We start from the raw sequence: 16830 nt of genomic DNA on the forward strand, positions 1-16830 counted from the left end.
GGCAATTCACAGCAGAATTGAAAAAGAAATACAGTAATGAAGAAAATGTTAAAAATAATAAAGATAATTTACGTGTGGACTATAAATTTAAGAATTTACCACAGTAACTTTCACAAATTTGGTTCAATAGCTTTTGTTTCTTATTTAAATTTTCACTTTTAGCTTATTATTATTATTATTTTTTTCCTCCTGATCTCCTTTTATTTGGAAATGCATGCATGATTTATTCATTTTAGAGAATTGAGTAATTGAACTGACGAGAAGCTGAAGCAACACTGTCATTATGGTAGCACAAAGTAGTAACGTAAATGCTATTCTACGCTTAAGACTAATTTTCTACAGTCTGATGGTAAATCAAAACATTAATTAATTACTTAAAGACGTCTTTCCTTTGAATAATTTGGGAAAATTCTTAAAATTTCGTTTATATCAAATTTTATGAAGATTTAATTTAACTTGATCCTTATATACTCTAAATTAGATTAAGATGTTCTACTATGGGTCTCAAATTGTCCGATTTTCTTCGTGTAACAAAAGGTAAAAATCTGGAAACCAAAAAAATAAACCCTAGAAAAGAAAAAGAAATATAGAGTTATAATGAAATTTTCATACAAAGGGCATTAACTCTTATTTAGGCCAAAGAAAAAATACAACTTTTTCTAAAATCCCAGAAGAAGAAGAAAAAAAAAACAGAAAGAAAATAGTTTGCTATGAAAATAAAAAACTTTATTCACTTAATTTTAGCAAAATCTACCAAATCAGGACCAAATGTAATAAGTGGACAATTCTGATATTTTATAGTCCAAGTTATAACTATATCCAAGTTATTGGAACACCATCCTTGTATATTTTGTCAAAAAAGAGCTTTGAAATTATTTAAAAAACTCTCGTGACCATCTTCTTTCTCCCTCCTTCACTCCACCACCATTACATCTCTCTTTCTATTTTCTCTCTCTGGTGGTGGCGATCTTTCATTCTAAGTAAAGCATAATCCAAAGCTTCTTCTTATATTTATGAGCTTCTTACCCATTTCTAATTTATGAGCTTCTGTAAGTGTGAACAGCATTTCTGCTTAAATTTAAAGTCCAAAAATTTAAAAGACACTTATCCAGAAGTTTTTATGCTTTTATTTCTGAGCTACAACTGATATTATGCTGTTTTGTTTACTGGCTTTTTGCGCTTTTGATTTGTCATTGTGTGTTTTCGATCTACTTCAGTGGTTATGACTTGTTGTCTTTTTCCCCAATGTGTAATCTTATTCCAAAGTTTGAAATTTCTAGCATTTTCTGCGGTTTTTTGCTTGTGATTCTGTGGATCTTGGTGTATAGAATTAGTCGGTTCTTTGTTTAGGAGAAAAGTTTGTTGGTCATTTGGTGGCTGCTAGGGAGCTTGCTACTTATCTAATCTTTTGAGTTTTTCTATGAGTTTTGTAGCATATGGTGCAATGTTGATAGTATTTTTGTGATTCTGTTACGGTTTGCGCCGGTTGATGATGCTTATGGTTTTGGACTTTTGTTGACTATTTGTTGAAATTGGCTCCTACTCTAATGTGTGGATTTTTTTTTGCATCTGATTCAAAATTGGTGGATTAATTTAAGCTTTTGGGCTTCTTTGATTTCTAATAATCATGGTGTTATTAATTTGGTCAGGTAACCGAGGAAGCTATTGAAGATTAAATATTGTTTAATTGAGGAGTTGGATGGTCTTTCTGATAGTTGTATAGAGTTGAGACTATAATTTTGGAACATGACTTCTGATATGCCACCAGTTAGCATGAGGTCAAACAGGTCTTCTTTTGGCTCAAGTAACGGATATGAAACACCTTCACACTATTCTTTTGCAACCTCAAATGGGGATGATTATGATAGTGATGGTTCCAATTTTGCTCCACCGTAAGTCTCTCCCTTCATTTTTTCCATTTGATTTACTTTGGTGTTATTTTACATGTTGATGAAATGGGTAGTGTTGTTTGATACTAATAAAACTTACTAGTTACAATTACCAACTGTGTTTTGCCTTGTGCAATGTGTAGCACCCCAACTACTCTCTCATCAGTTCTGTCACCCGAACTTGCTGGTGCGATACCATATATTGACAGATTCCAGGTGAGACATGTCTTTCCGAAAAAAAGAAAATCATTTCAATCTGTATGCACACAACGAAGACTGGAGTGACTTTCTTTTTTCTTTTCTGAATTCTATTAAGAATGAGGCGACGGACCTCAATTCTGTTTTCCTTTTACTTTAGAGAGGTGATAGAGATTCTTTGTGGTTATAGGTTGAGGGGTTTTTGAAGGCTATGCAAAAGCAGCTTCAATCTGCTGGCAAACGTGGGTTCTTTTTAAAAAAATCCGTTGGTCCACAAGTTCGGGAAAAGTTCACATTTGAGGATATGTTGTGTTTCCAAAGGGTAAGATTAAGCTCTTTAGCTGTTTACACTTTTAATTTCTTTGGCATGTACAAACTAAAATCAACTCGCATCCTGACAGGAACCCATTCCAACATCAATTCTGAAAATAAATGGCGATCTCGTCGGCAGGGCAGTTAAGTTATTTCAGTCCATTCTGAAGTATATGGGTATTGATTCCTATGATAGAGCAGCTCCAATCAGCTTGGATGAGCGAATCGAGCTTGTTGGCAAGCTATTTAAGCAGGCGTTGAAGCGGTCTGAGCTTCGTGATGAAATGTTTGCCCAAATTTCAAAGCAAACAAGGAATAATCCGGAGAGGTACTTTTGACATCAAGTTAATTAATTGAGAAATGGGAAGCTGATATTCTCTTCTTCCTGTTCATTCTATTGCTTTTTACTTGACATTGTTCCTCACATGCTTGCTTCGTAAATACAGGCATTCTTTGATTAAAGCATGGGAGCTAATGTACTTGTGTGCATCTTGCATGCCTCCGAGCAAGGAAATTGGTGGATACTTGTCAGAATATATTCATACTGTTGCACATGGAATCAATACTGATTCTGAGGTTCAAGTTTATGCAATAAATACTCTAAATGCGTTGAAACGTTCTATTAAGGCTGGACCTAGGCACACGATACCTGGTCGTGAGGAGATTGAAGCTCTCTTAACTGGTAAAAAGCTTACTACAATAGTGTTTTTCTTGGATGAAACCTTCGAGGAAATTACGTATGACATGGCCACAACTGTAGCTGATGCTATTGAGGTATTGCTGAATTTCCATACAGTATACACACGACAAAATATGCACGGTATTTATAATGTGGTAGAGCTTAGCAAGAGTTAGGAGATCCTTGTTTTTATTCATCACTCTTTTATCCAAGAGCGAATGGCTATGTCGGGCTCAACATGAACTTTACATGACAGTTGGAACATCTCTAGGCATACGAGGAACATGTAGGGTTCACTAGTTATCCTATGGTATTCAGGTAAAGTTTGACGAGAAATATTGCACAGGAAAGTGGGACAAGTGTAACTTTTTTGGTGTAGGACAATCTGAACATCCAAGCTAAAACCATAAGATAATATTGGAGTATCCTAGGCCGTTATAAACACTTTGGACTTATACAACCAATGTGGGATATGTTCTTTAACACCAAAACTTGCATTGCTTGTTTCGCTCTTTTATCTCTTCCTTTCTTCTTTGTTTATGGTTTCTTTATCAGTCTTGTGCTTCCTTCCAGCATACATCTCATTTATTGTGGATTTGTTATTTGCTTGGTTCAATGTTTAAGGAGTAACTACTTTATCAAAAAATGCTTAAAGGAGTAACAAATGACTTCTGATCAGTCAAATGAACAACTTCTTATAATCTTCTGGAACCTTAACTTTTGTGCTATCTGTCTGTTACTTCTTTTTCTTTTCTCCTTTTTGTTTTCCTTCTTCTCTTAGACTCAAGAATTTCAAAGTCTGATTTATGTATATATGGCTTAGTCCCTCTAACTCTGATTTTAGATCTAAGATCATTTGACATGGTTTATTTATCACTTTTTAAATTTGACGGTCTTGATTTAAGAAGTTTCTCTTACCGCATTCTAGTTTCTTTTGGGAAGCAGATAAATTTAACAGTGGATATGATGGTGATATTTTCCTTTGTAATTTTTGTGTGACATACTTGCTCTTTCAGGAGGTTGCAGGGATAATCAAATTGTCTGCTCATGCTAGCTTCAGTCTGTTCGAGTGCCGTAAGGTTGTTACTGGGTCTAAATCTCCAGATCCTGGAAATGGTACTGATTCCTATCCACTTTATAAATTCTTTTAAGGTCAAATGTTTTGCATTTTAAGCATGTATGTTTTCTGTAGAGGAGTACATTTGTTTGGATGAAAATAAGTATATTGGAGATCTGTTGGCGGACTTTAAGGCATCAAAAGACCGAAGTAAAGGGGAGATTTTGCATTGTAAACTAAGTTTCAAAAAGAAGTTGTTTCGGGAGTCGGATGAAGCTGTTACAGAAACAATGTTCGTGCAATTGTCATATGTTCAAGTATGTCAGTTTGCTTATAGTGAATTGATATGCTAAATTTTTAAGCTCATTGGTGTACCTTCAAGTCAAAGTTGATTCTACTTTGTTATAATATTTGTTCTGTGGTCACAGTTACAACATGATTACATAATGGGCAATTATCCTGTTGGCAAGGATGATGCAGCACAGATGTCTGCTCTTCAGATACTGGTTGACATTGGATATGTTGATGGCCCTGAATCTTGCACGTCAGTAGTTTTTTATTAACTTTTCTTCCTTTCAAATTATGCCTCATTACTTTTTTCCCAAATTGGACTTCTCCCCAGTTTCTTATTCCACTTTGCTAGTAATATTTCTTTCAAAGACTGAATGTGCTGTAGTATTTATGCCTGTCCTATATGCTAAGTTGTTTATTTCAGTGACTGGACATCACTGCTGGAGCGTTTTCTACCCAGACAAATTGCAATGACACGGGCAAAGAGGGAATGGGAATTGGATATACTTTCTCGTTACAAATTGATGGTAAGAGCTTTATCTGGGTTTCCTTGGTCTAGGAATCATGTTCTAAGAAACTGAATAGAAGTTTTTTTTATCTACATTTTCCTTAATGATGTTTCTTTATGCTTAATATACATTTTCATTCATAATATAAGGTGTTCTCCAATCAATATTAGATGATTTGTGCCTCCTGTATTTCTCAAGGCCACTTTTTGTGAGCAGGAAAAGAGAACTAACAGCAGTGCTTGGCTTTTGTCCTTGAGTTCCTTTCCAGTCGCTCATTTTCTTTCTATTTGTATTTTTTCTTTTCACTGTGGCAAGTTTACCAATCAGCATCCCATGATTTATGTTGAAATTCCTTAGATTACTTTAGCATGAATTTCCTTTGTGTTTGTGAACTGATACCATGTCAAGATAAGGTTCATTCTTTTAATCTCTCTAGGAAAATCTGACAAAAGATGATGCCAAACAACAATTTTTGCGGATTCTAAGGACGCTTCCTTATGGAAATTCAGTTTTCTTTGCTGTTCGAAAGATTGATGATCCTATTGGACTTTTGCCTGGGAAAATCATATTGGGCATTAATAAACGTGGGGTAAGATGTAATTCATAGTGATGCTTATCAGGTTGAGAAGATGGATCTGTATTTACTTTACGCATTTCTTCAGTTTTCAAGTATGATCTTTTGTTCCCCGCAGGTTCATTTTTTCCGTCCAGTTCCAAAGGAGTATTTGCACTCAGCTGAGTTGAGGGACATAATGCAATTTGGTAGCAGCAACACTGCTGTGTTCTTTAAGATGAGAGTTGCTGGTGTCTTGCATATCTTTCAGTTCGAAACAAAACAGGTTCAAAGCTTGCCTATTACGGAACATGCTTATCTTATGTGTTTATAGATGGTTGATTCAATCTGGCTCACTATTTTACATAGCTTGACATCTTCATTCTATGCAGGGAGAGGAAATTTGTGTTGCTCTACAGACACATATTAATGATGTGATGTTACGCCGCTACTCAAAAGCCCGTTCTGCAGCTAATGGTTCCGTTAATGCAGATGTTCCAAATAATCTCAAAACTGCAAACACTGACATTAATGAAAGACGCATTCAGGATTTGTCTCGCGCCCTTGAAGAATCTCAGAAGAAAGTCAATGATGTGAGTGGTATTTGTTGTTGTAGAAGCTTTTATGCTTTATGAGAAGTTTGAACAAAAATGTTTAACATACTAGGTATATGCTGCTGGTAATATGTAAACAGGGACTGTTCTTTTCTGTTAACATAAGTTGAAATACTGGAATTCCCAGCTCCTTCTATCAGTTGTGTCTGTGCTGAAATGTACATGTCACCCATTTGCTCTACCCGCTATGCATATATCTATCTATCATTACAATCACAATACAAAGATACAATGTGATGTATTTTTGGCACACATTTGCTTTGATAGCTCATGGTGGTTGTGTTGATAAGCAGTTGCTGGAAGATTTACATGAAAGGCAAAGAGAAGAATCGAAGATGCAAGAAGAATTGGATAGCTTAAAAGATAACTTGAGATCAGAGAAGCAAAATTTAGCAGCTGCTGCTTATGATTGTGAAAAATTTAGATCTCTATGCAATGAAAAAGATGCAGAGCTTCAGGTGTTTGTTAAATGTGCTTAAATTGATTTATTGAGGCGGCAATCATCTCATTATATTAGTGCCTTCTTTACAGGCTGCCCTAACGGAGAAGCAGAACTTGGAAATGCGACTTTCAAAATTAAGTTCTAAAGGTTTGGAGAAAAATATTACAAAGGAGTTGGTTGAAGCGAATAACCAGGTAGCTATAAATATGTGTTTGGCCTTAGTTATCTGTCCAAATTATTTAGTTTGATCAAACCTAAAAAAACACAAACTTATGTGGCTTTACATGCAGGTCTTACAGAAGATCCAGGAAGAGTTGAGAGCTCGTACTATGGAGTTGCGCGCTGCAGAAGAAACAAAGAGGAAGCTTTTGAGTGAAAGAACATCACTTGAGGAAAAAATCGTAGGGCTAGAAAAGAAGAAATCAAGTGAGGTATGTTGCATTCCATGTCTTTGTGTTTAACATGCATTCTGCATTTATATTGATTTTTGTTGATTTCCACTGATATTTTGGGTACAGATGGAAAACCTTCAGAAAGATTTTGAAAAAGAATGCAAGGCGCTGAGGCTCCAAGTCTCTGAACTTCAAAGAAAACTGGAAGAGGCCAAACATGATTTGGTTGTCGCACGGTCAGGGCTTGAAGCTAAAGACAGGGAACTAGAAATGCTACAGAATAATTTGAAGGAGCTCGAGGAGCTAAGAGAAATGAAAGAGGTAAATATCTTGTACAAAGTATTTACAACTATAACTATACCTTCTTCCCAAGCTAGTTGCGATCGCCTATATGATCCTCAATATCTATTGGTTCATTATTGTGAGGATTCATTTTAAATTAACTAATTTTATGTTGATAGTGAACTTACAAAATCCTCCTCCTTTATATGTTCTTGGAACTAGCAATGTGGACAAGCTCTCATAGGCAGAGTTTACAAATATTTGTGTCAAAAAATATATTTATTATGCTGCTGGAATATTGTATTTTCTTTTTTATTTGACACTTACTTTACTCAGGACATTGATCGAAAAAATGAACAAACTGCCGCCATCTTGAAAATGCAAGGGGCTCAATTAGCTGAAATGGAAGCACTTTACCGAGAGGAACAAGTTCTAAGGAAAAAGTACTTCAACACAATAGAAGGTAAAATTACATGCCTTTCTTTATTTTGTGCTACTGACATTGCAATTTGAAGGTCCTTGTTTATTTTTAAAGTGTAATACTATGGACCTTACTCATGTCTCAGATATGAAAGGCAAGATCAGAGTCTACTGCAGATTAAGACCTCTTTGTGAAAAGGAAATTATAGCGAAGGAAAGAAATGTAATGAGAAGTGTTGATGAGTTTACTATTGAACATATATGGAAAGATGATAAAGCAAAACAACACATGTATGATCGTGTCTTTGACGGAAATGCCACTCAAGATGATGTGTTCGAAGACACTAAGGCAAGCAAAAAGTCAATTGTCCTCTTATAGAACTTTGCTAGGATCTAATATATGCATATTGCCTAGCAGCTTCTAAGTTAAGACGTGTTGTTGTTGCAGTATTTGGTGCAGTCAGCTGCTGATGGATATAATGTTTGCATATTTGCATATGGACAAACTGGATCTGGCAAGACATTCACAATCTATGGAGCTGATAGTAATCCAGGACTGACACCAAGAGCTATATCTGAACTCTTTAGAATTATGAAGCGAGATAGTAATAAGTTTTCTTTCTCTTTAAAGGTAAACTCTTCTAGTGCTTTAAAGGTTATGGTAGGCTTTTATTCCGGCTTCAGATAATATAGTTAGTGCATTACTTATGCTTCAACTTTCTAAATTCCGATTCTCCGGTGGAACATCTAATTACAAAAATTGTCAAACTATGAGTAATACAATTTTGTCACCTTCCTTTTTTCTTTTCATATGATTTTTCTCCTTATCCAGTGCTTGTGAAGTGAATAGATGTACGTCCTGAAGGCCCATTATAAACCATTGTAAACTTATGACTGATGTGAACTTGATCAGGCATACATGGTAGAGTTGTATCAGGATACATTGGTGGACCTCTTATTGCCAAAGAATGCAAAGCGCTTGAGATTGGATATAAAAAAAGATTCAAAGGTGATTGCTATTTAGAGCCTCACAAATTATCAATACTTCTTTTGCACTTCTCTTTTCATTATGTCCAAGCTTGAACGAGCTTATGTTTATCTTTTTATTTTGGCTGTAACAATTAGCAAAATTTGGCATAAACAGGGCATGGTTTCTGTGGAAAATGTGACAGTGGTGTCTATTTCAACGTATGAGGAACTTAAGACAATAATCCAAAGAGGATCTGAACAACGTCATACGACTGGAACCTTGATGAATGAGCAGAGTTCAAGATCTCATCTTATAGTTTCAGTTATTATTGAGAGTACCAATCTTCAAACGCAGGCAATTGCTAGAGGGAAGGTGCGTGCATCACACCTTCTACTTTCTTGTGACAATGTGAACTTGCACGACTTATATGATATGGGCATGGGTGGCTCAGTAAAATGTGGCCTAAAACCTAATTTTAATAAGAGACCTTAAACTTTCTTAACTGAAATTATATATATACACACGCACAAAAAAATAGTGGTGTGTTCTTTTAACTTGTTATTTATATTGTAGTATTCTTATAATACGTAAAGCCTAATTTCACAGCAAACATATGATAATAATATTATTATTTGTATTGGTAAGCGCTAATTCACGTTAACAAGATGTTAGCCATGTGTTTGCAATTAGGGTGTTCGTCGCTTGGCACGGTTCGGTATTTAGATATTTTGGTTTGGTATATTCGGTATTCGGTTCCTTAAAAAGCTATACCAATACCGCACCTAATTTAATTTGGTATGGTTCGATTTTTCTCCTTTCGGTTTCGGTTTATTCGGTCCGGTAACTTTGATTTGTTCGGTAACTAGTGTATAGAGCCATAGACTGTAATATTCTTAATTAAAGTACTCAAAAACAAAAATAAAAATCTTTCTTGATAAAATGTTTGTCCAAAATCAGCAAGTATCAACTCATTGAGAGAAAGCGGTACATAAAGGAATATTTGATCATTGAAAATGTTTGTTACTTGCTTAGAATTAATTGCTGAACTTAGAGAATAAAGGAAAGTATTTAGAATTTTTATATTTATGTTATAATCAATAATATGTGTATTGTGTAACATACCCCTTCCATCCCAATTTATGTGAAGGTGTTTGATTGGGCACGAAGTTTAAGAAATAAAGGAAGACTTTTGAAACTTGTGGTCTAAAATAAGCCATCGAAATTTGTGTTGCTAGAAATCATCTCATTAAGGGTAAAAAAGAAAATTTAAAGTTGAATTGTTACTAAATATTATTTAGAAATGTGTCATTCTCTTTGGGACGAAAAAGGAAAGAATGTCACATAAATTGGAATGGAGGGAGTAATATATATTTCGATACGGTATCGGTATTTCGGTAGTTCTTTTTGAAATATTGAATACCGTACCTATTACCAAATTTCTTAAAAATTTAAACCAAATACCATACCAAAAACCAAATTTTTCGGTTTTGGTACGGTAATTCAATATTTACCAAATTATTCACAACCCTATTTGCAACACATTAGCTTGGATCTCGTTATAAGTAACTTTATTTACTGTTGGTGTGGTATCTATTTGAGTACGGTAGTCAGTCCCTCCAAAATACCTAAATCTTGTTATTTACCAATAAGTGTATAATGTTCAGGAACTTTACCAATATAGAATCACCAAAAGTTTTGCTTTGTTTCTTTAGCTTCTGCTTTATTCTTTTCTATGTGTGTGCAGCTGAGTTTTGTGGATCTTGCTGGCTCAGAAAGAGTTAAGAAGTCTGGCTCAGCTGGCAATCAATTAAAAGAAGCTCAAAGCATTAACAAGTCACTGTCAGCACTTGGTGATGTGATAAGTGCATTATCTTCAGGAAATCAACACATTCCTTATCGAAATCACAAGCTAACTATGTTGATGAGCGACTCGTTAGGTGGAAATGCTAAAACTCTTATGTTTGTGAACATCTCTCCAGCAGAATCAAACTTGGATGAGACTCACAACTCCTTAACGTATGTTCTTTATTGTTGAAATAGGTCATATTGTTTTATTTTATGATCATGTTATTCTTATAATTTTCCTTTTTAAATTGAAATGCTCTCTTTTAAGCCTGATTTGATCATACGATGGAGCCGACTTGTAATCAAGGTATAACTTAAGTATAAATTTGGTTTCCAGGTATGCATCAAGAGTCCGTTCCATTGTAAATGATCCCAGCAAAAATGTTTCATCTAAGGAAGTCGCTCGGCTAAAGAAGCTAGTGGCATATTGGAAGGAACAAGCTGGTAGAAAAGGGGATGATGAGGATTTAGAGGAAATCCAAGATGAACGGCCAACTAAAGACAAGACTGATGGTCGTCATTCGATGTAAAACATCTAGAATTGAATGCGAGGAACGAGTGAATCAAGTTGAGCATCTTGTTTAGTTGCCTCCAAAATATGAGGAGGAATGGTGAACGTTTGAACTGCTTGTTCAGCTGGTTTGTACTGCAGCTAAATGGTTGAGATTTTTCCTTCCCAGAATTTTGTTGTCATGTAGGAAGGCTTAAAATATTTAGCTTAGGGAGTCCTCAATCCTCATGTTGTATAGAGCTATATGTGTATATTGTACTTTACAATCAATCAATGGTTACTTCATTCTTTCTCCCCCAAAACTTGTTATCTTTGCTTCAGATGTGTGAAATTTCTTATCTATATATTATTAAAAGGAAGGAAGTTTGGCATAGAATTGTGACAAGTGGCGAAATAAGAAAATGACATGTGTTAGTTTTTAGGACAAAAAGTAGTTATTAGGAGTAATAATTAGTTATTAGTTGATTTTTTTTATTAAAATTAAATCTATATATTATTAAAAAGAAGGAAGTTTGGCATAGAATTGTGACAAGTGGCGAAATAAGAAAATGACATGTGTTAGTTTTTAGGACAAAAAGTAGTTATTAGGAGTAATAATTAGTTATTAGTTGATTTTTTTTATTAAAATTAAATTTTAAAATAATTAAATAACTTTTTTAAAGTAACAACGTAGAATAGGAAGAAAATTATAACAATTTGTAAGTGGTGTTGTCCTAACTGCTTGCAAAATAAAAACCGCATTTTTTTGGCAAGTGGTTGTACTGTTTACGCAATAATAAAACAGAACAATTAGTTTTAAATTATTGGTCTTCATAGAGCACATTTTATTTAAAATAATTAAATATTCAATTTAAGATCTTACAAAAATATACAAATTATTTATAAGGTAAAAACAATTAAATAATCAGTAAAAAATATTTTGTTAACAAGAATAATAAAGTCATATTAATATTGATGAATCATGCAAACGAATATTTTATACGTATAGATTACTACAACATTTAGATATAATGTGTTCAAATAATTAAGAAAATATTTTTCTATGATTAATATTTGAATTGAGTGCAGTTAGTTTAAATTTGAAAGCACAACATACTTTTTTGAAAATGCGGTCCAAATTAGAAAATAGAATGACAAAAATTATTTGAATTTGAGATGAGAAAGTTTTTAAATTTTTATCTATATTATATTAGAATGAGTGTGGTAGAAATAGATATTAAATTCAAACAAGCTAATAGAAATTCACATGACAATGTAATAATATTAGTTATTGAATAATATAATATTAAAAATAAAGAATAAATAGAGAAAAAACAAAAATTCAAATTTTTTATCATAGAAAAAAGGGTAAAACTTATTTAAATTTGAGATGAGAAAGTTTTTTATATTATGATAAGAAAAGTCATAATATGGATAAATTCACATAATTCAAGTCTAATAGATAAAATCAAAAACTAAAATATTGAATAATAAAAATAAATTAGAGATAATGTGAGGAAATTTGTAAATAATAAGTTTAGAAAATAAAATAAATGTAAATATACAATACTTAGAAATATTATTAAAATTTAAAAATTTTAAAATTTTTGAGAAATATTTAAAACAAAATAAATATTTATTTTATGTTTACAAAAATTATATATTTATCTATATTATATAAAGAATAGTAGTGACAATAATATGAAATAATGTTACAAGCTAATGAAAAGCCACGCAAAACATAATAAAACTATATGTTAGATTAAAAAATAGCAAAATTATGTTAAATTATTAAAAAATTACTATTAGAAATGAAAGGGAAAGACTACTTGAATTTGATATTAGAAATTTCTTAAAACTATGATGAGAATGCTCAAACTATGGAGAATACCACGAAATAAAAGTCTTATTTATGAAAAATAAATAAATAAATAAATATTTCAAAATACATAATATAGGTACTAATGAAAATTTATATTTAAATTTGTATCTTAAAACTAAAAAAGAAAAAAAAATTACGTAAAGAAATAAAATGACAGTGAAAATATTACTACAAAATTTAGATATAATGTGTTCAAAGAATTAAGAAAATATTTTTCTATGATTAATATCTGAATTGAGTGCAGTTAGTTTAAGTTTGAAAGCATAACATAATATTTCGAAATTGGGGTCCAATTTACAACATAGAATGATAAGAATTATTTGAATTTGAGATGAGATTTTTTTTATATCATAAATTTTCTATTTTTGAAAATATCATGCAAAGAAATAAAACAGCAAAAATATTATTACAATATTTAGATATAATGTGTTCAAACAATTAGAAAATATTTTTTCTATGATTAAAATAAAATTAAAAATATAAAATTAATTTGTAATATAGGTAATTTTACTAATTATAATTAAAAATTAACTGCATTTGATACAAAATAATTATAAGAGAATTCAATAAATTGGAAAATAATAATAAAATAACTTATGTATTAATATTTTTGACTAATTAAAAGTTAAAATTTAAAATATAATATGATATTATTTTGGTTATAGGTAAAATATTAATATAAAAATTAATTAAAATTTATAGTAGGGAAGAGATGTATAAAAAAAATAAAGGTAGTGTTAGGATATTTATACTTCAAATTAATTGAAAAATAAATAAATTAAATAATTGAACTATATTTTTGAAAATAACTGATAAATTAAAATGATTAAGAAATTCTGAATAGAGGCTACAAGCATATAAATATACCAAATTTCAAGAATAAAATATTTATATTTATTAAAAACTATTAAAAGGATAATAAACAAAATATTAATTTAATTATTAAGCTAATAAAAATTATATGACAGTATAAAAATATTAAATAATTAAATAATAAATAATACAATAACTACAAGAAAAGAACAAAAATAAAAAAGAATTTACATAAAATGATGTGATGAATAAGACATATTTGACTTTGAGTCAAAAACAAAGTGATAGTAAGAATTTTGTTAAAATAATGTGATATAATATGCTCAAACAAGATAGATCACAACATGACATATTTAGTATTTTTTTAATATTGACACCGAAACGAAATGCAAGTACTAAAATCAGGGGTTAGGTTACTACAAATAAAAAAAAAGTTGTCTACTACGAGATTTGAATAATAATTTCATATCCTGCTTTATAATTAATATCTAATGTTATATAATTTTTATCTGAAAGATTTATATTTTAAGGTTATTTGCACATGACTCAAACAACCTACATCACAATTTGATATGATTTGTGTTCGCGCATCGCGCGGGTACTAATACTAGTTGGATGATAAAACAAACATTTTATTATTTATGAAAATAATTTTTGTTTTATTATCCCAAGGGACAGCTAAGCCTATTTCCCGCTTCATCTTCCCTCGCGTGACCCGTACACACTCCACGCGACTTTTCTCCTGAAACGGAAAGAATCCAAAAATCCACCGCGCTCACCGCTCCCCGGCCATCGTCTTCGCCGGCCACGGCGGCGTAAGAACTCTTCGCTCTTCAAAACATTCTAGGTTTTCACTTTTTCTCATCGGTTTTTAGCTTTTATCTAGTTGATGATAAATACGCAAAGCAGCCCAACTTACCAACTGTAATAATCTGAAGTAACTTCTTTTCTAATTTCGTTTTTAAATGTTTGGATCTGAATAAAGTCACCTAGTCCTCGTTAGATACTAATTAACTGATCTCAATATATAACTGGAGTCTATACTTAGATAATTTATATTGGTCATTTAACAAAGATGGTATCATAGGATTGTTAATCTGTCCCTTTCGCCATCTGTTTTACATAATCAAAACTCATCCTCAATTAGCAACTTTCCTTAATTTCAGCAGAATGGTCCACTTCCCTATAAAAGCAGCGTTAGATAGTCCTAGTACACCCTAGTAAACTTTTTTATATTGCAAGTGAGCGGAAACTTCTCTATTTTCATTTCTTGATTTTTGTCTCACCAAAAAGAAAATTTTATGTTTTACAAAAACAAGCTTAATAATGTGATAATAAAGACATAATCAAGCACGGGATTGACCTCTAATCATGAGAGTGACGATAAGGGCAACTTGTGATCGTTTCTAATAAATGCAAGGGCTGTAACCTATTTAGCTGTTATGAATAACAATAACTATTAGTAGTACATAATGCAGCTTGGAAAACAGATTGATAATTTGATATAGCTGATTATTGTTGTTTTATTTGTACGCGGACAAGGTTATCCTGAGATTAAAATCTTTGGTTCATTGGACTAAACATAGGATATACTGTATTCAATCCAAAGCATGTGTTTGATTTGAAGGTGGATAAGCTTGGATAATATTTTGTTTCCTATTTTAACCTTGATTCAAAAAACAAAAAGGTTACGGTGAAAAGTGAAGAAGGATAAGCTGATTATTTCATAACTTCATATTAGCTATCTAACTTAGAAGATGGGATAATTTAATCCCAATTTTATACCACCTTATTCCATAGTCCAAATGACTCCTCAATATACAAGGGCGGAGTCAAAATGTTCCATACAGGTTCGGCCGAACCCAACAGTTTTGATTCAAACTCTATATAAATTATTTATTTAGAATCAGTAACTTGAATTAAAATCTCCAAACCCATAAACTACAAATTCTGGCTCGGCTTCTGTCAATATATAACCATGAGATCCATTTCATATGGAGTGAATTCCATTTTACCCCCTTAACCTTTTAGGGTAGGGAAATAATACCCCCTTCACCTATTGAATGGGAAAGAGAACCCCTTTGATGCAAAAGTTTACCAGAAAAATAAAAAATTTGAATTCCAACAACAATTGGGTTAATGCCGGTGCCTGTAATTGGGATGGTGTCCAAGTGAACCAAGAACAGTGCAAATCCAATTGGGAGAGGTGCCAAAATCTGTAAAACGCAACCATGAGTTAGAATACACACACACATTAAATAGCTCAACAGTAAAATCTAAAGTACAAATGAGAGGTCAAGTAAGCACTCACAGGGACATGGGTGTCTCTTGCATTTCTTTTGGCATCAGTAGCAGAGAAAACTGTATAGACAAGAACAAAAGTGCCAACAATCCCAGCACCAAGGCCATCTCCTTTGGTGTAACCATGATTCACAACATTGGCACCTCCACCCTTAACCTGATACAAAGATGGCTGGAACCCTTTGACAACACCAGCACCACAGATTGCACCAAGGCATTGCATCACAATGGAGAAAACTGCCCTGGTTAGAGACAATTTCCTTGCCAGAAACATACCAAATGTCACGGCAGGGTTAATGTGTCCACCTGATCAAATCCAAGAATATCTCAATGTCAGAGCACAAAGAACAAAATATACAGAATTTAAGTTATATACTGTAAAGATTTCTAACACAATCAGTGTAGTTTTTCATGGCAAAGCAGGTCAAATACCATTTTTACCATACAACAACAAACTCAGTGAAATCCTACATGTGGAGTCGGGTAATGGTAATGTGTAGACAGACCTTAACCCGACCTTGTGAAGGAAGAGATATGTTGTTTCCCTTAGACCCACGACTCAAGAACAGTGAAAAGGACACAATAAGCAAACGGTAACAATGGCAAGGAAATAAGATAACATAAACAAATAACACAGCATGTAGTCGCAAAGAATCTAGGAATACAAAGCTATAAGAGAAGTGCGAAAATTGTAGAGATTTACTACCTTATAAGTAACAAGATTTTGTAAATATTTTTACACGTCATAGCACTGAAATACATTCTAAAAACCATTTCCGCTGAGGATCTGACATCTTTCAATAATATACTGCTAGAAGTTTAATCCAGTTCTAGCAGGAAATGCTATTAGTATAGCTAAGGAAATCCCATAACAACATTGCAATATAAAAG

At 32.5% G+C, this 16830-nt stretch overlaps 2 protein-coding genes across 2 annotated transcripts; one reads left to right on the forward strand and one right to left on the reverse strand.

Moving 5' to 3' along the window:
- On the forward strand, positions 838-11266 carry LOC109210042 (kinesin-like protein KIN-14E). Its single transcript, XM_019373417.1, has 24 exons — positions 838-1049; positions 1650-1892; positions 2033-2105; positions 2278-2409; positions 2489-2727; positions 2846-3173; positions 4095-4194; positions 4271-4452; positions 4564-4679; positions 4851-4953; positions 5372-5524; positions 5628-5774; positions 5881-6081; positions 6396-6560; positions 6634-6738; positions 6835-6975; positions 7063-7257; positions 7555-7681; positions 7785-7987; positions 8087-8269; positions 8552-8647; positions 8783-8980; positions 10353-10624; positions 10791-11266. Exons 2-24 carry the CDS (start codon positions 1747-1749, stop codon positions 10981-10983), a joined length of 3798 nt encoding a protein of 1265 aa, XP_019228962.1. The 5' UTR covers positions 838-1049; positions 1650-1746; the 3' UTR covers positions 10984-11266.
- LOC109219685 (probable aquaporin PIP1-5) lies at positions 15545-16733 on the reverse strand. Its single transcript, XM_019384161.1, has 4 exons — positions 16700-16733; positions 15950-16245; positions 15737-15854; positions 15545-15600 (listed from the first exon to the last, which is right to left on the reverse strand). The coding sequence occupies exons 1-4, from the start codon at positions 16731-16733 to the stop codon at positions 15545-15547; spliced, it is 504 nt and encodes a 167-aa protein (XP_019239706.1).

The sequence above is a fragment of the Nicotiana attenuata genome, chromosome 2, assembly GCF_001879085.1.
Source record: "Nicotiana attenuata strain UT chromosome 2, NIATTr2, whole genome shotgun sequence".
In the NCBI taxonomy this organism is placed as follows: Eukaryota; Viridiplantae; Streptophyta; class Magnoliopsida; order Solanales; family Solanaceae; genus Nicotiana; species Nicotiana attenuata.